Here is a 25913-nt window from a genome sequence, read left to right as displayed (position 1 = left end):
GCAATATTAAACTAGGGAAATTGTGTCACTTCTCTTGCGTTCATTGCACGCAGAGTCAGGTTATATGCAATAGTTGGGCCGCCTGGTTCATTGCGAACTAATTTGCCAGAATTTTACGTAATTATGACATAACATTGAAGGCTGCGCAATGTAACAGCAATATTTTCACTTATGGATGCCACCCGTTAGATAAAATACAGAACGGTTCGTATTTGTGTGTGTTATGCTATAATTAAATCTGATTTGATAGAGCAGTCTGACTGAGCGGTGGTAGGCAGCAGCAGGCTCGTAAGCATTCATTCAAACAGCACTTTCGTGCGTTTGCCAGCAGCTTTTCGCAATGCTTCAAGCATTTATGTTTATATTTATGTTTATTTATGACTTCAAGCTTATTAACTCCCGAGATTAGGCTGGTGTAACCGATGTGAAATGGCTAGCTAGTTAGCGGGGTGCGCGCTAACAGCGTTTCAAACGTCACTCATTCTGAGACTTGGAGTAGTTGTTCCCCTTGCTCAGCAAGGGTGGCGGCTTTTGTGGAGCGATGCTTCGAGGGTGGCTGTTGTCGATGTGTTCCTGGTTCGAGCCCAGGTAGGGGTGAGGAGAGGGACGGAAGCTATACTGTTACACTGGCAATACTAAAGTGCCTATAAGAACATCCAATAGTCAAAGGTATATGAAATGCAAATGGTATAGAGAGAAAGTCCTATAATACCTATAATAACATCAACCTAAAACTTCTTACCTGGGAATATTGAAGACTCATGTTAAAAGAAACCACCAGCTTTCATATGTTCTCATGTTCTGAGCAAGGAACTTTTTTACATGGCACATATTGCACTTTCACTTTCTTTTCCATCACTTAGTTTTTGCATTATTTAAAACAAATTGTACATGCTTCATTATTTATTTGAGGCTAGATTGATTTGATTAATGTATTATATTAAGTTAAAATAAGTGTTCATTCAGTATTGTTGTAATTGTCATAATTACAATAAATAAATAAATATGTTTTTTTATTTAAATCAGCCGATTAAATCTGTATCGGCTTTTTTTGGTCCTCCAATAATCGGTATCTGTGTTGAAAAATCATAATCGGTCAACCTCTAGTCCAAGGTACCAGTTGTTGCTAGTCAACTTTCAGCGTACACCCCCCCATGAGTGTTTTTCAGAACCCCTCCTAACACCCCACCTGGTGCATTTTGGTTGTGGTCGGATTTTTGTTGTTTGTTCCCCTTCTGTTTGAGCGACATTATTCGTTTTTCTTGCTGGGGAACATAAGGGATTGGTTAGGGGTATTTCATATCTAGAGCTGTTAAATGTTCCAGATGGGATCAGTTCAGTGTTAGCCCCCATGCTGCCTAGCACCACTAAGACAGAGATATCCCAGGAATCTGTACTTCCCTCCTCTGATTGCTGCTCTACAGGGAGGCCTGAGGACAGCTTCCCACAGTGGCTCAGAAGGGTGAGTTAGCACTGAGGACACTGCACCACCCTCTCTGGTAACAAACAGGGCCCACTTGATGTGAAACACACCTAGACACACACGCCAATCTCAAATATGAGGACACTCCCCAGCACCGAACATTCCCACGAGGCATGATGTTACAACCACATTCACTTTAGTATAAAGCTACAGATTAGTTTAATTACCGCCATACAAGACCACCCATATTAACTGCACCGAGAACTCAAACAGAAACTGTTTGAGTTCTCGGTGCAGTTACACCACATTTCTACTTCACTTTCACAGGTAGTTAACTTGTTTCAAAGTTCTAGTGTATCATGTGTTCTTCTCAGAGTTTATACTCAATTCAATTAATCTTTCTCTGATTGATTAGGAACTAGGGTAGCATTCGTTCCATGTTTCCTAGGGATAAGAGGGTTTTGTCAGACTCCCAACTCACTTACTCCCCATCTGACCTCCCTGACCTTGTCTTTGGACCCAAGAGATCAAAAGTAATCTCTAAGACGCAGAGATACAGCTGCCCACATTCCTTCAGCGGTTCATTTCGCTAACAAAGCCCGACTCTACTCCACCTGTGCCTTTATCTAACATTCATGCACTACATGCATTGGAAATTTGTAGGCCATTCAAGTCTCAGGGTGTGGCATGTGTATTAGAAACTTAAAAGGGCATTGTTCAATTTATTAAACCGGGTCTCACTAGGTGATATGGGGGAAAAAATCCATAGTGATAATCTAAACAATCACAATAACGATATATCAAAGATGCCCATGTACATTTAGCATGTGATATGATTATGACATGGCTGTGTAAAACATCCTACTGAACGTGACCAAGAAAAGCAGCGTGCTCCTGTTCTGCTAAACAGCATTCGGTCTTGTGCATTTAGGTAGAAAATCGTATGAAAATATCATGGAATGCTAACCTCTGACAAATATATTGCGATAACAACAAAATGTTATCACCCAAGACAGAGTTCACCTTGTAACCTGATTGCAATCACCTCTCCCAGATGAACCCCATGGCAGAGGTCCTTGTTAACCTGGGGTTTCAAACTCACGGCCTGCGGGCCAAGTGCGGCCCTCAAGCCAATTCAATGTGGCCTGTGGTTGGCCCCTGTTATAAACCAAGGCCTCTGCTAAGGAGGTGGGTTTGGTTAAGGGAGAGGGGTCGAAGGGCACCCTAACCCAGATGATGTACACCTTCCCCCCGGGACTTCTCAGCCACATGGCCCATTTCCACAAGAGGAACGACTGCCTGAATTCGAGTCAGGGTTGCACATTACTGGATTTTATTGCACTTCCCTTTTTGAACTTCAAAAGGACAGTAGCTAACTAGTCAGTGTCTCTCTAAGCATTACATGCGACAGGGACTCATCCTAGAAAGACAAATACAGCCTTGAACTACGAAGTGGCCTTCCTAAATGTACACTTTATTTATTTCGCTCTGAGCTGCATTGAGCCAAGTTAAGTTACAATGAGTCTTGGCTGTTGCTGCTACTACACTATTCTGGTGGGATTATTTGCTGAACCTCGCCCGGCGGTTTGCCTCTTTTTCCAGATACGCTCTCTGTTTCAACATTGTCCAATGGGTCCTTTGTAGGGCAAGGCAGGGAGGGAGGGCAATGCGCTGCCAAAAATAATCATGGGACCAACAGACTGACCATACTACAGAGAGGACAACAAACGTGAGAAACAGTGGAAAGGAGCAGGGAAGTCAAAGTATTCATTCAGTTCAGGCGTGGTGGTGATCATATCGGCCTGTCTTGTGTTACAAAGCACCTTTGGACTGTGGAAGAGTTAGAATCCAGCATTTTAAATGGTTTGTGGGTTCAGGGTTCTTCATTTTAATAGGTGGAGGTGTGGCATACTAAAGAAAGCAGGGGCCTCGTCTTGACTTTACACGTGCTGGATTGGTGTAACGGATAATGACGATATCCTACTGACACCACTATCCGTCAGCCCCCCACCCCACCCTCGACCAGGTGTGTTGCTGCCTGATACCTTCCAACTGCACATTACCACACAATGGGGTTACACTACCCAACAATGAAGACTCAGCACTCTTAAATCAACAATGTTGAAAAACTCCATCAAATGTATGTATCGTCATATCAAAACTGCCACCAGACAGTCACCACATTTAAGGTCTAGGCTACATCATGGGAAATGTACCACTAAATAAATTCTTTAGGGCATCACACGCTGTGCTCAAGCTTTCCCTGCCCCCATCACTGCCTCGATGTTTAGTGTTACAAGGGGCAAAACTGAACTATTGAGACGAGATCCCATGTCAACCCTGTTGACAAAAACAATTCCTCTAACCCAGGCAGCTATCCACAAATGATTCTGATTGAGTGGGACCAACTCTCAACAGGGGGTGTTTCCTACACTTGTGTGCGGAGGCGCCTCCCTTAGACTCTAAGGCCTTGTTTATGGGGAACAATCAGGTCACAGCAACAGGCCTGTACAGTACGAGCCTACTACTGCCCTACATTTAGCATAGCTGAGAGGGAAATGGCATAGCTTCAGCTCAAAACCCTCATGCTTCTGCTCATCTCCCTGCCATCAAAATGCGCAGTGATACCATTAGCATACTAATCTCTTTTCTCTCAGATCAGCTTAACAATTCAACATCTTCTGCGCCTCACATACTGCTGGGCTCCCTCTCATCATCCGGATTGGCAGATCAAATCCCTCTCCAGAAAGAGAGCTGCTATGACGGGCTCTTCACATAGCGGGTGCTAGAAATGGCTAGTGTAGTCAAGTATCTACAAGTCTTAAATTGGGTAAAAGAAGCAGGAATGGCAAGGTTTACAGATCATGTTCACCTGTGGAATGACAACCTCAGACCATCAGAGGACAATTATATTAGTTCATCTTAGAACGCAAACCTCGTCTTTGCCTTTGGGTGACTGAAATATTGCGTTTGCCTTTAGGTGCCTTGGACTAGTTCAAACGGTAAGCCTTATTGCGCCTTTAGAAAGACTGCAGTCAAAGGAATAAAAGCCTCCCTGCCCACTTCATGTAGTTTGACTGTTCTATCCAGTAATGTCAGTTTATGGTTGCTTGGCTACCCATACTCCTTGCTCCGGCCAAACTCTATGCCATGTCCACGGACGTTTGTTTCTTTTCCAGAATGAGTCTGGATCGGAATACCTCGGACTATTTTGAGGATAGACCATGTGATTGGTCCCAGAAACCGATAGTCTGGGCCAGAGACAGAACACACGTGGGTAAAGCGGTGTTTTGAAAATTCGTCATGGACTTTGATACTCTGATTGGTTAGGGATGATCCAATCACTGCTGACATTGTTTTGTACAACACCCCTCATTTTGATGTCACCACAAACAACTTCAATTATGGCAGTCTCAGACTGAAGCATGTAGCGAACGATAGACCAGCGGAAGAATTCAGTTTGAATTGTCAGGCAAGGTTTATGGATCTCAAACAAAGAGCCTGTGAAGCCTTGAGATGGTAATATATTATAATAATGCATGCCATTTAGCTGACACTTATCTAAAGTGACTTAGTCATGCATATATACATTTTTCGTATGGGTGACGCCAGCGGGAATCAAACCCACTACCCTGGTGTTGCAAGCACCATGCTCTACCAACTGAGGACCACACTCTGTTACTGAGGACCAGATGGTGAGTGGTGAATAAGCTATAGAGAGGGCGTTCTGTCAGATAAGAGCAGTCCGCGCAGTCAAGCTCTGAGGAGTGTTTCCAGTCTACAGTTGACATCAACTCAGCCATAACAGGGCGAACTGGAGGCGTTTCTGCACTGAAGCTCTGAAGTGGGTTGACGCCACATAATAATGATAGACCTTTCATCGGCGATTGAATGTGCAAAGTCACAAAGACACATGTTCGTCATGCCTCTCCCACTTTCGGTACCCATATTTTCATATGATAGTTCTGCTGTTGCGATACCAAGAACTTGAGGAATAAACACAAATTCTCAGAAGACTGAAGCTCATAGTTCAGAGCCATAGGTCCGCGATAGTCAAGACATCATTACCAGCCTAGCATTTAAATGTCATAATGGGCATGTGTACTATCGCGTTTAATCTTTAGGCTAAATAATGATGTAAGACTGTTGTTATTGTCATATAATTTCACATTGGGAATAATGTCTACACCTTTACATCCTCATAGGGAGACTTAGAAAAAAGTCCTGAGCTAGAGCTAAACAAACCCAACCTGGCTGAAACAATACCATTTATGGAAGAGGAAAATGGTAGGTGTGGTGAGATGGTTTGGCGAAGGAGGGGCCCCGTAACAACCGCAGGCATGGAGAAAGCACATCATTGTCTCCTTTCACAATACCAGCTGTGATGAGGTAACCTGACCCTCTGTAATAAATGTTGCGCTGCTCGTTGCTATGCATCACACTCTCCATTCAGGTGTAGTCCAAGCCTTCCCCCAAACCTACACACTGGCCTAGATAAGAAAATACCCTTGGCAGAGTGTCACATCACACAGAACGTAGAAAGTTAAAAACAGATGCCCTTACCTTTCTTAACTTTCTTCTGTAGCTTGATTGTGTCTGAGGATTTTTTCTTGATGTCTGCTCGGGCCTTCTTGTATTCTGCATTGGGTTGACATGAGAAGATGCATCAAGTGCCAGGTAAAAAAAATTTGACATCTCAGAATGTACACTACATGACTAAAAGTATGTGGACATTTGCTCCTCGAACATCTCATTCCAAAATGCTGGGCCTAAACATGGAGTTGGTCCCTCCTTTGCGGTTATAACAACATCCACTCTTCTGGGATTCCACTAGATGCTGGAACATTCAACATATTCTTATCAGCAGACTCAGTAGCCTCGGTTTTTCTAATGACTGTCTTGCCTGTTTCACCAACTACTTTGCAGACAGAGTTCAGTGTGTCAAATCGGAGGGCATGTTTTCCGGTCCTCTGGCAGTCTATGGGGATACCATAGGGTTCAATTCTCGGGCCGACTCTTTTCTCTGTATATATCAATGATGTTGCTCTTGCTGCGGGCGATTCCCTGATACACCTCTACGCAGACGATATCATTCTGTACACTTCAGGCCCTTCCTGAAGGTAAAATTCCTTGGACACTGTGCTATCTAACCTCCAAACGAGCTTCAATGCCATACAACACTCCTTCCATGGCCTCCAACTGCTCTTAAAAGCTAGTAAAACCAAATGCATGCTTTTCAACCGTTCGCTACCTGCACCCGCACGCCCGACTAGCATCACCACCCTGGATGGTTCCGACCTAGAATATGTGGACATCTATAAGTACCTAGGTGTCTGGCTAGACTAAACTCTCCTTCCAGACTCATATCAAACATCTCCAATCAAAAATCAAATCAAGAGTCGGCTTTCTATTCCGCAACAAAGCCTCCTTCACTCACGCTGCCAAGCTTACCCTAGTAAAACTGACTATCCTACCGATCCTAGACTTTGGCGATGTCATCTACAAAATAGCTTCCAATACTCTACTCAGCAAACTACATGCAGTTTATCACAGTGCCATCCGTTTTGTTACTAAAGCACCTTATACCACCCACCACTGGGACTTGTATGCTCTCGTCGGCTGGCCCTCGCTACATATTCGTCGCCAGACCCACTGGCTCCAAGTCATCTACAAGTCTATGCTAGGTAAACTCCACCTTATCTCAGTTCTGGTCATGATGGCAACACCCACCCGTAGCACGCGCTCCAGCAGGTGTATCTCACTGATTATCCCTAAAGCCAAAACCTCATTTGGTCACCTTTCCTTCCAGTTCTCTGCTGCCTGTGACTGAAACGAATTGCAAAAATTGCCGAAGTTGGACTTTTATTTCCCTCACCAACTTTAAATATCTGCTATCTGAGCAACTAACCGATCGCTGCAGCTGTACATAGTCCATCTGTAAATAGCCCACCCAATTTACCTACCTCATCCCCATATTGTTATTTATTTACTTTTCTGCTCTTTTGCACACCAGTATCTCTACTTGCACATGATCATCTGATCATTTATCACTCGTGTTAATCTGCTAAATTGTAATTATTCGCTCCTATGGCCTATTTATTGCCTACCTCATGTCTTTTGCACACAATGTATATAGACTTTTTTTTCCTACTGTGTTATTGACTTGTTTATTGTTTACTCCATGTGTAACTCTGTGTTGTCTGTTACACTGCTATGCTTTGTTCTTGGCCAGGTCGCAGTTGTAAATGAGAACTTGCTCTCAACTAGCCTACCTGGTTAAATAAAGGTGAAATAAAAATAATAAGTGTGTGTGTGTATGTACCGTCTCCTACCTTTGGCATGGTCCTTGTCCAACTGACTGGCCACCTTCTTCCACTCCTCAATCTTCAGCTCCAGGGGATTGATCAGGGTATCTGTTAGTGCCCTGCAGTGGAACCCAATAAACCAGCTGTTAAATTACAGTCACACACCCAGTGGTTCACCTGGAGGTTTCACCAGAATGGTTGATAAGATTCAACTTCACCAAATTCAGAATTATCAATAATTGTAATTGATAGGTGGTCCTAGATAAATAGATAAATCAAGTCATCAAATCTACACACTATAGCTTGGGAAGCAAAGCAATTAAACTGAGCATACTCTCAGGTATGCTGTGAACGCCTCGTCACATACCCGGCATAGCCAGAGCTGTTCAGCCGTGACAGGTTAGCACACAATGAGTGTCTATGAATTGATGACATGAGATAGCACTTTGAACCAATTTCACTTAACCTCTCCCCACACACACGGCGTCTGGGAGAAAAACTAGACCAAAGTGATAAAGTTAAGAGATCTTATTAATGAAGCTGATAGGTTTAGCGGGTGTCTGTTAGTTCACCTTCCCTCTACTTTGTCTAATGGCCTATTCAGAGTTGAGCCCTTCTCTGGGATAGGCCTATGTACAGTAGGGTCAGTGGGATCTTCCAACTGAAGCTGGGCAGTCAATGACTTGACATTGCATAATGCAATTGAAGAAAGACACTACAGCAATGTCAGAGGCCAGGAGTGATGGAAATAATGGAGGGAGAAATAAGAAATGAGACTACTGGGATTTCCACTGAAGAGAGGTAAAGTACAGCCTGGGCTATATCCTTTTCCTACTATCATGTCGACCCGAACAGTACTGGCTCTGATATTTTCTTTTCACATGGTTCTAGCAACTATGGTTAATGTGTAACCAGGACAGTGAAGTACAGCTTGGCCCGGCTTGGTTTAGTAGTGTGCAAATGGTACCAGAGAGCAACAATCCAATCTCCTACTCATCCATCCACAACCGGAGTCCCATTACAGCCGTGTCCTAGGCTTAGAGAGCACTGGCTGTAGTACAACCGGTCCACAGTGCTGTTTTACAGCTGGACAAAATGTTAATTTGTCTGTCTCATTAGCACACAGAGCAACAGAGAAGACCCTAAGCAGGGCACAATTGGATTTGCTGGGGCTGAAGTAGGCAGGAATTGTGTTCAGGGTTGGAGAACAGCGTGAGGCGAGCCAGCCGTCATCCACTTGCCAAGTCAGCCAGGGTCATCATCCGAGGAGGTGAGAGCTCTCTGTGGTTTTTGGAGGAATGTCCGATACCGACTGAGTTCAGCACACAGGAAAACACATACAGCTGGAAATATTGAACACTAAGGCCATGCCAGAAACCAATCACTTGGATGAAAATGCAGGTCTGAGTTGATAATGCTCACTTTTCAGTGTGTGACAGAAATACATTGAGTATCAGAACAGCAACCATCTGATATATTAAATGTCAAAGAATGCTTCATGTCACGTTTTCAAATAGTCTGAAATGTTAAAAGACGGACGGCAGTAATAATATGCCCTAACCAAAAAAAAAAAAGGAAACAATGGGGGTTTTGCCTTAAGACTAATACTACATTAATGTCTTCCAGAAACCATGATTTATAGTTCCATCACTTACGTGGTGAAGAGCTTCAGTTTTGACTCGATGCTTCTGTGCCTCATGCACATTCTCGTCAAGGCCGAGCCGATCTCTTTTGTCGCCCCTGGAAAACAATGGAACAAAACAGAACAAACCTGTCAATTTCCAATTTCCAAACAATACCATATTATAAGCCTGATGAAGCCAAAAAAGTTGGATGTCCTCCAGCTTTCCCCCCCCTTTCCTGGTAAAGCCAATATTGCAAGTATAAATACAGTAATGTACATAGACAGAAGTGTAAAAAAAATCTTTGAGCAAGTGTTTTTTAGACAATATTGTTCTAGAGAATTCTGCAGTACGTCCAACCAGCATCACAACTTCTCAAGCGCAGGACCTCCACCTGCGGGATCGTCTGAGACCAGCCATCAGGACAGCTGATGAAGCTGAGGAGTATGTGTGTTTGTAATAAAGTCCTTTTGTGGGGGAAAAACTCATTCAGATTGGCTGGGCCTGGCTCCCAAGCAGGTGGGTGGCGTCCCTGCCCAGTATATTTTAATGGGGTTGTTTTCGTTCATTCAGAAAGATTTGCACAAACTGCCAGTGAGTTCGTTGCACCACGTCGATAGGGATTCCACAGCAGGTCTGTCACACAGCAGACTTATTGCTGTATTGAATTCAGATTTGACAGCAGACCAGCGCAGCTAACACTTCCACCCCGACTCCTTCCCGAAGGCTTTCGAGGTTGGTATGAAGCCTCCGACTGGTTTTGAACACACACTCCTGCTGTTGCCATGGGCTCCAGCGTCCGCTGGGGGGGTGATGACCTTGTCGAGACACCAACATCTGCTTTTGATTGCACTCATTTATCCACTTAATATTCCCAGCCCAATCCCAGGCAGGCCCAGAGAGGCCATGATGTCTACACTGTACAAATCCAGTCAGACAGACATATGGGGGGAAAAGACAGAACCCAGACAGATAGAGGCCTTTCCATTCTACAACATTAACACCACAATGACTATTCCGCAAATGGCATCCTATTCACTACACTGTAGGGAAAGGGGTGCCATTTGGGATGCACATAGTGACTCACTGCCCTCTGGGACAGAAAATGATCTCTTTAAACCACTGCAGAGATATAAATTGTCACACTACACATTTTTTTCAGACGTCATATGTCTTCCCAAGTTCATTAGGATGTGTCCAGTTGTATGATGGAAGCAAGCAACACTTGGTCCTGTTGCCTGTTTACATCACAGCAGGAACAGCAAAAGCAGCATCAGGTCTCCATCTGGACTACTCATTAGGAGGTTAAAGACCTCAGATATTAGCTCTATCAACCATATGAGCTTATTAGGACAACCACAGTACTATGGTTACGGCTTGCCAAAACTACAACAGAAAAAAGAGGCATTACTGAGTGCGGGACTTTCACTACTATTGCTTGTGTCATATCAAGCTTAACAGACTTTCTGGACATTATCGACTAACATTTCCATTGAAGAAAACAGACAAATGGAACCTGCAACTAACATTGGTCCTGCTAACCCAACTGTTGCAGGCTAGATAAGTCTGGAAGCCAGCCAGGATGTGAAAACCTCCCTAGTCGATTTCACCCTCGATTAGAAGCAAGGACAATTGGTGCCACCGATGGGGCGACTGACGTACTTGAAAATGCATTGGGTAATACGGCATATCAAACATGTCAACAACGCAGCACTGGATACATTTCCGCTCTGGCTGCATTAGGCTGTTCTGAGTGCTCTGGATCAGGTATTCATCAATGATCTCTGTACTTTAATAATAATAATATAATATATGCCATTTAGCAGACGCTTTTATCCAAAGCGACTTACAGTCATGTGTGCATACATTCTACGTATGGGTGGTCCCGGGGATCGAACCCACTACCCTGGCGTTACAAGCGTTACAAGCGCCATGCTCTACCAACTGAGCTACAGGACCACTCCGTTCATCTTTCCCTCAATCCTGACTAGTCTCCCAGTCTCCCAGTCCCTGAAAAACTTCCCCACAGCATGAAGCTGCCACCACGCTTCACCGTAGGGATGATATTGGCCAGGTAATGAGCTGGTCTGCTGGTTTCATCCAGATGTGCCGCTTGGCATCTAGGCCAAATAGTTCAATCATAATCAACGTCCCTCTCATGATCTGAGTGACCTTTGTGCTTTTTACTCTGACATGCACTGTCAACTGTGGGACCTTATATAGACAGGTGTGTGCCTTTCCAAATCATGTCAAATCAATTGAATTTACCACAGATGGACTCCAATCAAGTTGAAGAAACATAAGGATGATCAATGGAAACAGGATGCACCAGAGTTAAATTTAATCTCATAGCAAAGGGTCTGAATACTTATGTAAATAAGGTTAAATAATAACATGTCAAAAAACTGTTTTGCCTTGTCATTATGGGGTATTCTGTATAGAATGAGGAAGAAATTTAATTTAAATCAATTTTAGAATAAGGTTGTAACGCATCAAAATGTGAAAAAGTGAAGGTGTCTGAATTACAATCCGAATGCACACTATAGGGCGAGAGAGAAACTGAGTCACTCCCATCACACAGGGCCCAGTGTGGATTCTCCAGCCCAGCCCTAAACTGCAAAGCCCTCGTCCTGTCGGCCCAGAGCCTCAATAATAAATAGGCCATTGTAGCATTCTGTCACTGAATACAGAGCACTTCGTATGAGATGGCCCAGTTTGTTGTGCTGAAAGGGAAGATAATACTCCTTTCAGTGATCGAGGAAAACAAGAGGGAAAGAAGGACCCAGCAAAGGTTCATCCACAATCCCTAGTGATATTCCTCTCTCTTCTCCCCACCCTAACCCCTGGGCTAGACTGTGTGTCTCCTGCTGAGAACAGTGTTGAGATTATCAGCTGTATGAATGTGTCCCAGTTATCCCAATCCCTGCTAATGCTGGATCACCTGGGCCTCTCGCTGGCTCAGTAAGCCAACCTAGTAGCCCTATACACAGCCTCAACTGGCCACCAGTATCAGAGGGGTACAGATTATTATGACCACCCTCAGTTTCCCCATGGCAACTTTCACAACAAGGGAGATGGGAGAGCGTTGCTAAGGTTACAATGGGTGTAGTAGTAGGCTATTGTGGTTATTTCACTCCACCCATCAACCACTGTTTGAGGAGCATGCATCCTCCCGCTGAGCAACAGGTGATATTCCACCCAAACTGTTTGCCATGGGCTCTCCAATCCTGTTCCTGCTGCTACCCAGTGCTTCATTTGGTAAACCAAGTGAAATCTGTTCGGGAACATCGATGGTAACATGTTTTCAAAACAAAATATATTTCATTAAACTGTTCACAGCCCTTCTCCCTGCTTGCTTGAGAAAGGAATGAAGGCAAGCGAGGCGATGGAAACAGTGGTAGCTAAAGGTAACGTGTTAGCCTATTAATTATGAAACTACAAAAAATGACATGACTAGGCTATTCAAAATCAAAAATCACTATGATTGTTGCCCAACTCTGTAAGCCACCCTGCGAAATTAATGAACCAACAGCATCGCCTATGGATGTTTTTTTAACCATGAGTAATAGGCGGTAGGCTATTTACGGTAATATATATTTTACCTCTTGGGGATGTAATTCGAAAACATAATGTTAACTTTCACTGCTATGCGGATGACACACAGCTGTACATTTAAATTAAACACGGTAAAGCCCAAAATTGCCCTCGCTAGAAGCCTGTGTTTCAGACATAAGGTTAAACTCGGACAAAACAGAGATGCTTGTTCTAGGTCCCAAGAAACAGAGATCTTCTGTTGAATCTGACAATTAATCTTGATGGTTGTACAGTCGTCTCAAATAAAACTGAAGGACCTTGGCATTACTCTGGACCCTAAGCTCTCTTTTGACAAACATATCAAGACTGTTTCAAGGACAGCTCTTTTCCATCTACATAACATTGCAAAAATGAGAAACTTTGTCCAAAAATTATGCAGAAAAATGTATCCATGCTTTTGTTACTTCTAGGTTAGACTACTACAATGCTTCACTTTCTGGCTACCAGGATAAAGCACTAAATAAATTTGGTCATATTTCAGTTAGTGCTAAATAAGGTTTTACTACTAACCTACAAAGCAATAGAATCCTGACTAGAACCTAAAGATTGGTCATATTACTCCAGTGCTATTATCTATACACATATATATATAAAATGGCTTCTTGTTAAGGCAATTTTTGGGTCCATGATTAAGCAATAATTTTTACTACTAACCTACAAAGCAATACACCTGGTAAAATAAAACAATAACACCGACATTATGGGGTATTGTGTGTAGTGAAACTCAATTTAATACAATTTCAATTCAGTCTGTAACAACACTTGGTTAAAGTCGAGGGGTGTGAACTCTCTGAAGGCACTTTGTATATAAAAAATCTATTATTCAAATGTTGGCATCCGATCCATTTCGGATCGGCGTAATTGTTTGATATTGTGATGCGTGATTTTTTTTTCTGCTTGTTCATTTTTACCTTTTTTTAAAAAAGATTTGCATTTTGAAAAAACTGGTTCAGATTAATAAATATGCCTACAATAATAATAAAACAAATGATTAGAAATACAAAAAAACAGTTACAAAATTGCATCCTACCTGAAAAGCGAATTGCACAGTAGCAACGTTCTTATCTTTGTCCACTACAATATTAAACATGGTCCCTATAGACAACCAATCATAATAACCATAAAACCTAGCAGTCAAACAGTGAAATGGTTCCAATCACAAGTGAGGGGGAAGAAGATACCCTCAATGGCCCCAACAGGGGTCAGCAGCAATGTGGACGTTGAAGAAGTGTCTGAGGGGCAAGAAGAACAGAAGAGCAAGGCCACTATTGGACAAACAGTCAGAATGCCTGAGTGCGATTAACCTTTCTTCACTTCCCATCACCACATGTGAGTTGGCCTTGAGTAAGGGGTTATCTTTCGTCCCTGCTGCATCATGTTATGACTTTGACACCACAATAGAGTTTCAAAAATGATTTCGTACATTCAGATTTAGGGAGTTAATTTGTCCCATAAATGATAAGACTCCAAATGTGGATGTGTCAACTATGAGTAAGAAGTGTGTTCAGACTATGGGTGACAATAGAGAATGACATTGCCCATCGAATGAAAACCCCTTTGAGCTAAATCCACTTTTTGTCCACACAGACACAGACATACCTCCCTAGAAACATATTACAGATTAGTGGGAAAGGATGTCTCAGATTGAATAAGAAACAATAAATCTCCCTAAACAGAGGCAAGCATTGGACATTTAAAAAAATTATTCCAATTTATAATGCTGACAAGGGCGGAGCTGTGGTGTTGTTAAACCGTGATGACTATGTGAATGAGATCCGGGGACAATTGTGAATGAGATCCTGGGACCACTTTCTATCAGAAATTGTCACGTGACCCTACACCACTGTGCAAAGATGAGATTTTCTGCAAGCTGAAGTCTCTTACAGAAAGTGGAGACATGACGCAAACAAAATGAGTTCATGAAAGTGGACAATCCAATCAGGAGCGTCATTCATGCCTTACCAGAAATCCACAAACGACTGGATAAGCCACCAGGGAGACCTATTTTGGCCTTCATTGGTTCCATTGACCGAAAATATTTCTGCTTTTGTAGATTTTTTTGTAAAACACAGTCTGGTGTCACTCCTTGCATATATACGTGATGCTTTGGACATGATTAACATCCTCAAGACAATGCACAATACCAAATGGGGAGATGCTTATGGCTTGCTTTGATGTTGAATCACTGTATAGTAATATCCCCCACCAGGGAGGCCTAGAAGCCATGGCACACTACCTCAGTCAACGACCCACTGGCACTCTCCCTAGCACTGACTGTAATTGTTGAACTTGCTGAGATTGTTAATTTTTCAAAATGACATGTTCTTTCAACAGAAAGGAACTGCTATGGGTAGTAAAATGGCACCGAATTATGCCAATCTGCATGTTAAAAAGAAAAGAAAAAGAATGATTGTCAGCCCGAATAATCCATTCTTGCGCCATATTAGACTCTGGAAATGCTTGATTGAAGACGGATTTGTTCTATTCCAGGGCACAGCAGAGGAACTTCATCTATTCCACTCCAATACAAGCAGTGAACATTTGAAATTGACCCTCACATTTGATGTGCATGAAATAAGTTCTTAACATTTTAATTCAGAGGAATGTTTTTTTTTGTACGGATCTATACATGAAGCAGACGTACAGGAATTCCCTGTTACAGCTTCCACCCTACACCAATAAATTATTATTATTATATATTTTTTTAAATGTAAGAACCTAAAGAACCTTAGTCAATAGTCACATAGGGGGGATTTGTAGTAGACAGAGTGGCTATGTCAAACAAACCAACCATCCGGATGAGCGTTTCAGACTGCGGGGTAACCCAGAGTAATGGCTGCATGACACAAGGGAATGTTATAAAAATATGACCCAGGACGACAGCCCAAAGCTCTCCACCCTCCTGACCAACGCATTCAATGCTTCCTTCAGTATTCCCCACTAGGTAAACAGTTAGACCACATCATAAAAAATAAATAAAAACTGGTACATTTTTAAAGGTATAATTTTTGTAAATTATATCATAAATAGGACTGGTGGAGTTGTCACACATGTAGCTAACAGACATATGGAAATGTCTGCTCTACCCACAATTACAACCAACTAATTACCACAAAAAAGGAAGAGGCAGTAGAACGGGGAAAAGGGTAAGGAACTTGTCTGTCGGCCATGAACAAAGAATTGATAGCACCTTCATCGTTATAGGAATTTTTGTCCTCATCCCCCAGCTCAACCAAAATCTGGGACCGCTCAAACCGCAGAACCGAAAAGCCAAAATTACCCACTAAGAAACAAACATTTAAATTTGACTGCTAAAAATACCCTAATGGCTGAATAGACCAGGTTTGGGTTTGAAGTTTGAGGATGAGCAGAGGCTAGACTGGTGGGTTGGGAGTAAGGTGTGAACTGAACACTGACTACGCTAGGTAGCGGATTCATTGAATGTTATATCAAAACACATTGTAAAATAGGAGTGAGGTACTACAGTGCCAGTAATATCAGTGTCTCATAGCACACAGCTTATGCTATCAGATATTTCCACCATTTAATGTTCGGCGTTCTTCCTATAGTTAAATTCTGGTGTAGTGGTGCATGGGCCTGTAGAGTGTGAAGATCGATGGTACCATACAACACAATATGTTCTCCTTCTGGCAACAAAACACTCAAACTTGACAGTTCTCAATCATGGACACGCTTACTGACAGTTGTGGCTTGCTTTGTGTGATGCATGGTCTCTACCTTTGTGCTGTTGACTGTGCCCAATAATGTTTGTACCATGTTTTGTGCTGCTAACATGTGTTGCTACCATGTTATTATATTGTGTTGCTGCCTTGCTATGTTGTCTTAGGTCTCTTTATGTAGTGTTGTCTCTTCTTCTGATGTGTGTTTTGTCCTATATTTATATAGTATTTTTTTACATCCCAGGACCCTGTCCCTGCAGGATGCCTTTTGGTAGCACGTCATTGTAAATAAGAATTTGTTTTTAATTAACTTGCATAGTTAAAAAAAATAAAAAAAATACCATCAGCATTCTTTAATTCAACATTGAACACCGAAATGTTCATTTTAATAATGCAGAGATTCTCAATGCATGACTCATGTCAAATGTGGACCTTGGAATTCTTAATCATCAGGTTTACATGGATGATTCACATCCTTACACGCCAACACATTTTCCCCCCGTTACTTTGTTTGTTCCCTTCCTCCCTAAAGCCTCGTTTGAAAAACCTCTCAAACATTCCTATGTCTCTGATGACCTCCAGGAGGAGAATGCTATCAATCCATTCGGCTGGGCATGTGGCATTCTTACTCGTGTAGTGCAAGTTGGCCGACAAAGACAATACAGCACACTTCTTTGGGGCTGTGCTGGGAAAGGAATGAGCACATTTTCAAGTAAAGCCCCCCAGAATGTACATGAAAGCATTTGAAGTAACTAAACTAATTAGCTATGTTTATTACCGATCTCTAAGTAATATGACTGTGTCTGCACAACAGATGGAAAGCCAAAGTATGGGATACAGAGCTTGCCAACGGGTGGTTTTTCTGACAAATAGCCCCACAACACAACAGGGTGAGTAAAATGGGAGCCTGTCGGTCCCCTATTCCAAGAGGGGGAGGAGTTGAGTGGAGACCATAAAGGTTTGGCGCTGGAAAAGGGGAGGCCATAGTTTGGGTGTGTCTAAAACTGTTGGGGTAGAAGAACAGTGCAGGACAGAACAGGTTGGTAAAGTAATGCTTTTCTGAAACATGGCCACAGGTGATGAAGAGTGTGAAGTCAATGAGAGAAGAAAAAAACACCCATCCCTTCTTTAAGGTTGTCCTAGCACAAGACCTAGACTTTGAGGTGGATGGCCACGCCTTGTTATTAGGGGGAAGCTAGGCACTTCATCCAACCGACATCTGTCAAAATTTCTGTGAGATGAGCCCTGAGACAGGATGTGTGTAGCCCCGTGCCCCTCCTGTCAGCCCCAGTTTGGGATTCACTGGGCTACACGACTCACACACCTTAGTCACAATAAGCAACACGGAAATGGCTCCTGCAGCACAGCCGAGACATGTCAGGTCCTGCGTCTACTTTTAGAGGATAAGTAGTGCAAGTATTAAGACCATTTTAATTTTCCACATTGTGTTATGTTACAGCCTTATTCTAAAATGTATTAAATTATTTCTCATCAAATCTACACACAACACCCCATGACAAAGCAAAAACATGTTTTTAGAAAAGTTCAACAATTTTAAGGCAATGCTACCAAATACTAATTGGGTGTATGTAAACTTCTGACCCACTGGGAATGTGATGAAAGAAATAAAAGCTAAAACAAATAATTCTCTGTTAATCTGACATTCCACATTCTTAAAATAAAATGGTAATCCTAATTTACCTAAAACAAGGATTTTTTTTACTAGGATTAAATGTCAGGAATTGTGAAAAACTGAGTTTAAGTGTATTTGGCTACGGTGTATTAAACATTTGACTTCAACTGTATATATATATATATATTTTTTAAATGCATTATCACATTTACATACGTGTTTAGACCCTTTACTCAAATCTTTGTTGAAGCCCCTTTGGCAGCGATTACAGCCTCGAGACTCCTTGGGTATGACGCTACAAGCTTGGTACACCTGTATTTGGAAAGTTTCTCCCATTCTTCTCTGCAGAGCCTTTCTCAGATTGGATGGGGATTGTCGCTGCACTGCTATTTTCAGGTCTTTCCAGAGATGTTCAATTGGGTTCAAGTCCGGGCTCTGGCTGGGCCATTCAAGGACATTGAAATTGTCACGAAGCCACTCCTGCGTTGTCTTGGCTGTGTGCTTAGGGTAGTTATCCTGTTGGAAGGTGAACCTTCGCCCCAGTCGGAAGTTCTGAGCACTCTGGTGCAGGTTCCAGTCAGGTGAACTGTGATCAAATAGGAAGGCATGGGCCAGGTTCTACATCATTAAATTTCACCCCCAGCTGCATATTCTATGAGTCGAAACAAATAGTGCTAACATTTATATAGCGCGGCGCACAATTGGCCTAACGTCATCCGGATTAGGGTTTGGCCGGGGTAGGCCGTCATTGTAAATAAGAATTTGTTCTTCAATGACTTGCCTAGTTTAATAAAGGTTAAAACGATATCTCTACACACTGAAATTCTTGAAGGGATACTTAAGGATGTTGGCAATGAAGCACTTTATTTACTTCTCCAGTCAGATGAACTTGTGGATACCCTTTTTAAATCTGCGTGCAGTTTGAAGGAAGTTGCTAACTAGTATTAGTGCAATGTCTAACGAGCATGCTAGTAGATACAATAAACTTCCAGTCATTCCGATAACGCTAATTAGCATTGGCTAACAAAACGAACTTCCCTCATACTGGATGCAAAGACAAACATTGTATACATGAGACCATGTGACTCTCAGGAAGTAGATAATTGCAAAAATCCCAAAGTATCCCTTTAAGCCTCTCTATATGGCATTTATTTACTTTCAGGACATGACTCCAATTTTCTGACAAATGTAGCCAACATAGTGACTAGGGATTAAATGCAAAGGTTTAACAGCCGTTAAAAACATCCCATATAGCCTAACCCTGTGTTTCCCAACTCCAGTCCTCGACTACCCCCAAAAGTAGACCTTTTTGTTGTAGCCCCAGAAAAATCAGTTTCAATTCGCAGAAAGCATGGTTAACGTAAATTGAATCAGGTGTGTTTGTCCTAGGCTACAATAAAAATGTATACTGTTGGGGTACTCGAGGACTGGGATTGGGGAAACACTGGCCTAAAAAAACTGGAAAGTAACATTGTTAAATAAAGTAAATTCAAATATGTTACAACAAGTACTTTTGCCTAAGTGAAAGAAAATAATCCCCAGGTCATTTATGTTGAATCTTCTTTTGGGAAGCTCTCAATGCTGGTACTTTAGAGTAGTTACATAAAAACAGCCATTTATGTTGGCTTAAACAATTACGTAAATCAGTTTTGGAACCATTAGCACGTGAGCCATACAGACAAAAATGAACATTGGATGTTATCCACTTTTGTACTTGACATGTTACATCAAGTAATCCAATTACAATTTCGCTCAATCATTCCCTGCGGTAATAACTGTGGCAGGGATGGAGGATTGGGCTGATATGGATGGGTACAACTGACATTGAAAAAAGTCATATTTGTAGAACTTTTCATAGGAATAATACTCTAGAACTGCAAAGATTATTTTCCCTTGTATTACTTCAAGTTGTTCACTCATTTGTTATCACTTACACACTGTGCCACATTTCTTTTGTCTTTGTATGCCTCTATTTCGTCAAGTCACCTTTCCTTTACCCAAATAATTATTCTCCTCTGTAGCAACGAATTTTCAATGGATTCAATGGGTAGTGTTCAGATTTCTAGGGGCATTTCCTCCGCTTCCAAATCTGTGCCAAAGTGTCTTTGGCTGTGTTAGCAAGTTCAGCTGTTATCAGTCTCGTACTGGTGCTAAAAACAGACAATTGCCATAATGTTTGGCGTTTCATTACTCAATTAGGGTATATAACAAACCAAAACATTAAAATAATGTTATAGAAGGTAAAGTCAAAATCCAAACTAGTCTGTGGATGACTATCAGTATACAGTAAAAAAAACTACACGCCCCAGTGGCACACTGGTCTAGTGGCGCCATTTGAAACGCTGCCAGAGCTTCCATGTTCTACCTCATGTCAAACGTGTGAGAGAACCGCAGGATGCTAGCTGACTGCAGAAAACCTGATATCACGGTGCACACCTTAGAAAGAGGAGAGAAGAGAGGGAGATGGATGGACCGGGAAGTGAGATGAGAGAGACCGAGAACTAAAAACGTGTTTTAAAAAAACAAAGCCTTTTCCACAGAGAGATAAGATGTAAAAAAGTATGCATTCGTTCTTGTCTAGGCCAAAAGTTGCCATTTGAAATCACTTAAATCATTTTATGTAGAGAGTTTAAAGAGGGAAACAAAAAAAAAGGAGATGGTCACTTGATCAAGTGCATGTGGCCTATTTCTTCAGGACATGACTCAGAAGAACAACATTTCCTGGCTGTAATGCACCAACTCAACCACTTAGGTATGAATTGTGAAAGGGGCCAAATGAACAGTCTATGTTCTCATGTAATAATATATTTGAGGAAAGAAAACATTAAGCTATTTAATTTCCTTCCAGTTTCCTTCGTCATGTTGCCGAAGACAGAGAGAGCATTTGAGGCAGTGTTCAATGTGGCATTTCATTCGCCCGGCCCTGGCCTAACCAATGCTTCACGACCACAGGGCACATTTTCCAAGTCCAAGCCCATTCATAATGTGGTCATTGACAGCAGTGAACTACAAGACTGGGCTGCGGCAGAAGGGGGAGGCAGGCAAGCCTGTAGATCCAACCGCCGTTTTTCCTAAGACGGTTGCATTCTTTTTCATAGATACTCTACAGTAATACATTTTTTTTTTTATATAACAATACTCTATCATGAGCGGGGCAGTATGGTCTCTCCTGGTGTACACTTGAGCGCTTGTCTGTGTCGATAATTTCATGGATCCATGTCAGCTCAGCAGAGTGAGCTTTTAGGCATGATTTTTCTGGTTCCATTTTCAGTCATCGCCAGAGGTAATTGGTGTCTGACTAGGACAGCGTTACAGATGTGAGACACTGCCTCAAGGGTAAGAGGGAGAGATCCTCAGAACTCGTTTTCATGCTGATGTAAATATGTCTGATTCATTTGGCTAATGAGAGCAGTCTAATCATGTCTATCATGTAGAAAATACAATATAAAAGCTGCTGGGTATGATGACTTCAGATATGAAGCAGTAAGCATAACTGAAGATACAGAATACATGGCCAGGGGATGAATAAGGACAAGTGATATTTGAAGGCATTAAAGGAAAAGATGACTGTGGCAATGTAATTGTGCCTCAACAGAACATAGACAATGAGCAATGACTAGAACTTATCCAGTGACCTCCTGACTGGTTGACTTCGTTGAAAGGACACAAGTTAAATGGAAACAGAACTACGAGACTGCAAGTGGCCACTGAGTCACTTTAAAGCAGAAGCTTTGATGGGTGGATCCCGAGTCAAGTGGTAGGGAAGAGGAACATGGATGTTTCCTGTATCTCTGAGCGACTTGTGAAACTTCTTGCCCCTCTGCCTATTCTGGGCATAGCCATTGTCAAACCAAGCACACTACCGCTACACGAATGACTGACTGACACACTACAGCTGGGTGGGTGTAATTTCAAACCGGTTTCCATTGATAATTGCACTTACATTTCAATTAGAGATTATACAGTGGGGTACCAACAAAGTCATATTTTCAACTTTGCGCAAGAAAACACCGGGAAAGTGGATATCTGCAACACCTGCACAGCTGGTTAAAACCGGTCAAATCGCTTTTTAAAAAGAAAAACAATCCACCACCAGCTTTCTCCCACCTGGACTTGTCACCTATTAAGTCCACTTCCTATCACTAATCTATTTTTTTTGCGATGCATGTGGGTGTGGCACCCGGATTATCAATCTGGCTCGATCTGTTTTTTTGTAAATATGCACCGCACAGCTTGGACGAAGGAAAAGGCACCATGCAACCACAGCTATGCTGGCAGATTAGAGGGGCTGTGGAGGCTTCTGCTTTGTGCAAATCTAGATCATGCTGAATATAGGCCTCTGGCAACACCCTGATGCAACTTCACCACTAGTCACTCCTAGTTCTCCTGCTAGGAACAACTTACTCCTTCCACATTGCACAGACTAAATCCTGCAACTCGCCTGTGTTTGCAGTGTTTTATGAAGCAGTTATAATCAAACTGAATAAATGGAATCTTCTGGGGTTTGAGAAATGTTTATTTTTAATGACACCAATAGTGAAATAGCCTTCAATGAAACGGTGGTATACAGCAACCTTTCATTTAATTTCCTAATGAAAAGACAGGGCACTCCACCAACGGCTTTCAATTTGACCTGAGATATTCAGCCCACAGAGATTTGTCAGCATAAAACCAGTCCCATGTCCAGGTGACGCCATCCCATCTGTCCAAAATCAATCTGTAGGAGTGTAATGAACCAACAACCTGGATTGTGCAGACCCATGATTGTATAATATCATAGCTGAAAAAGGATCCTGGAAGAACATCCAAGGCTCTTGGCTAAGCGATTCCTCTGAAGAGGCTGCTAACATACAGTTGCTGTGACATTGAGAGGCTTGTCAGTAGGGTAGGGCAGGATGGTAATGTGGTCTAGCTGATCAGCAGAGTGTGCAGCAATAGATAGGGGTCACTCAGTGGAAAGAGGAAGGGGCAGAAGGGATGTCCACTGTCCTACTGCGGTCAGGAAATGCTCTCCAATTCCGCTTGGGGACAAACGTCCTATCCTGCTGGCTTTTTATGGCCCTCGGTTAAACTAGACTGTCTTGTAAGCTCCAGCCCGAGGCACCATCAAAAAGGCCTTTCCTACACACACACCCACAAAGCTGTTATATACACACAGTCCCACACGACAACTTCTTTCTCACACACACTTCACATGGGGAGAACTCAGAATGGACTTCCAGTCTGGTTTCCTAAAAGGCCTGCCTGTTTGTCTCTTTTCAAAGGAGAGTGCGTCACCTTTCCTTCCCAACCCCCACAGCTTTCCTCTACAACAAACACAAGAGTGGAACCGTCCTCAGTAAACTCACTCCAGATTGGCCACTCTCCAAGGAACGCCAAAGAGAGAAAACCCCATTGCCCTGACTAGTCTGTGCCTCGTGAAAAAAGGCACGGAACTTATGAAATCCTTTTCGGATAGCGGACGGTCGTGTAGTTTTTGTATCAAACGGAACCCTCACGTGCGTCACGCAGTGCTGTTTAGCCACAGGCCACAATAGGAGATAAAAGTTGTGAGCTCATGCTCCAGATGGGGATAATGCCTGCGAAAACATGACCCAGCTTTTCCTGGACCACTCAGTCACAAAGTGGTTTCAAATGGATCAAATTAAAAAGAGTTTTACCACAGACTCAAACCCTGACAGGTCCCACCTCATTCATTCAAAACCTCCCCTCCATGAGCCCTCTTCAGTTTGATAAATCTCTGGAGGTGTTACATGTGAATCACTTTTGCTCTGTTCATTTGTAGCTGCGTTGCTAGACACCTTTGATTCTGGATATAAACTGGCACAGCCAACGTGGGAGGACATTTTCACAAAATGTACTGCGAAACTAATCCCAATACGTTGACAACCGTCTTCCTGCCAGAATATAGCCATGTTGTTCACCAGTAGCATCATCCTACTAATGTCCAATTCTCACCAGCACACCAAACCATGTTCCATCTTGCTCTTATACAAACACCAGAATAACTGGTGCCCACATCTCCCCACAGCACAAGGCACTCAGTGTCTCGCAGCACGAGAGCTGGGCTCTGCTCGTACCTACTCAGTTTACCCAGACACCCCCTCTCAGTGGTCTGCTGTGGCAGTGTTCCAGACAGTTATCCAGGGTAAGGCCCGAGTGCTTCGACTTTGACTAGTTTTGATTCCGCCCAAGGTAAAAATAGAATACATGAATATATCCTGGGGGACAGCACTCCAAAAATATATTAACTCTATTCACACAGTTCTAAATAGGGTCAGAACAATCAGTTCATGCTTTTCGTCTTTCTTTCAGTAACCTCAATCATATCATGCTCCTTCAAGTGTTGTCTCTAAAATGGTAGATCACTAAATTCTTCCACTAATTCTTTATGATATTGGTAACTAGGACAGACCTTCCCTTGGCTTCTGGATCCCTGTTGCGAGTCTTGTGATGTTTTCTTTGATGCATTGGACAAAAAGGAGTCTGCCTTGTATAAGACCAATTATGTAAAAAAAATATATAAAAAAATCCCCAGGGTAACCAGTCATGAGGATCAACAGAAAAACAATCAGATCATGCTGTTGACAACGGCCAGATAAAGTGTCTTACATCCACAGATTTCACAAATGATTCTAAAAAACTATATATTGATTCTGAGACCTCAAACCCTTTCGTACATCCAGAGTGTAATACTGTTATACTGTTAGTGTGTCACTAGTCAACTGATCACACAATGGTAAGACTCACTGTCGAGACCAGGGATGTTAAACGGCTAACCATTAAATTGGTTAGCTGACAAAAATACATTTGACCAGTCATGCTTATCGGTCTACAGGTTAATTCACATAATCTTGTGGAATTAAATTGCACCGTGTATATTTTCATTAGTCGTCATTTATCTTTTTATCACACGTGCACAGCATACAGAGGACCTAGGTTGAAGAGCAGAATGGCCCATCTCCTGTCAGACAGCGAGAGCAGCTCCTCAAAAAACTGGTACTGGAGTGAAAGGTGCTTTTCTAAACCCAGTCATTACAAAACTAATTCTAAATGCAATCGCATGTTAACTTGATGACCACTATTAAAAAAGAGCTACTATTTATTTCTCAATCTCAATAAGTAATTAAAGCGTACCTCCCATTCGAGTGCATAGGTTAGTCAACATTAGGCAGGCTATCAGAGCACCACCCACCACTTTACAATGTGAGCTCGTGGCAGTATAAATAGTTTACTTTACTTCAACTAATGAGGAATGACTTACCTTGCTTCAAAGTAGCCTAGCCAAACCATAGAAATATGGAGCCAATTATTTTATAAATACCTCTTGCCATTAACTTCTTGGATATAGGGGGCGACATTTTAATTTTTGGATGAAAAACGTTCCCGTTTTAAACAAGATATTTTGTCACGAAAAGATGCTCGACTATGCATATAATTGACAGCTTTGGAAAGAAAACACTGACGTTTCCAAAACTGCAAAGATATTGTCTGTGAGTGCCACAGAACTGATGTTACAGGCGAAACCCAGATAAAATCCAACCAGGAAGTGCTGCATTTTTTGAAACCGCCTCATGCCAATGACTCCTTATATGGCTGAAGGAGCTAGGAGTCAGCTTACGTTTTACACATTTTCCCCAAGGTGTCTGCAGCATT

General features: G+C 42.4%; 1 protein-coding gene across 1 annotated transcript in view; it reads right to left on the bottom strand.

Moving 5' to 3' along the window:
• Positions 1–25913, bottom strand: part of LOC118388908 (protein MTSS 2) — a 104828-nt gene that overhangs the window by 40905 nt on the left and 38010 nt on the right. Inside the window, exons 4-6 of the mRNA XM_035778504.2 lie at positions 9384–9468; positions 7756–7847; positions 5987–6061 (exon numbers count right to left, since the gene is read on the bottom strand). Coding sequence (XP_035634397.1) covers positions 5987–6061; positions 7756–7847; positions 9384–9468 — 252 coding nt within the window. The remainder of the gene's footprint in view (positions 1–5986; positions 6062–7755; positions 7848–9383; positions 9469–25913) is intronic.

The sequence above is a fragment of the Oncorhynchus keta genome, chromosome 10 (assembly GCF_023373465.1).
Source record: "Oncorhynchus keta strain PuntledgeMale-10-30-2019 chromosome 10, Oket_V2, whole genome shotgun sequence".
NCBI classification, from domain to species: domain Eukaryota; kingdom Metazoa; phylum Chordata; class Actinopteri; order Salmoniformes; family Salmonidae; genus Oncorhynchus; species Oncorhynchus keta.
This window is presented reverse-complemented; position numbering and strand designations above follow the sequence as displayed.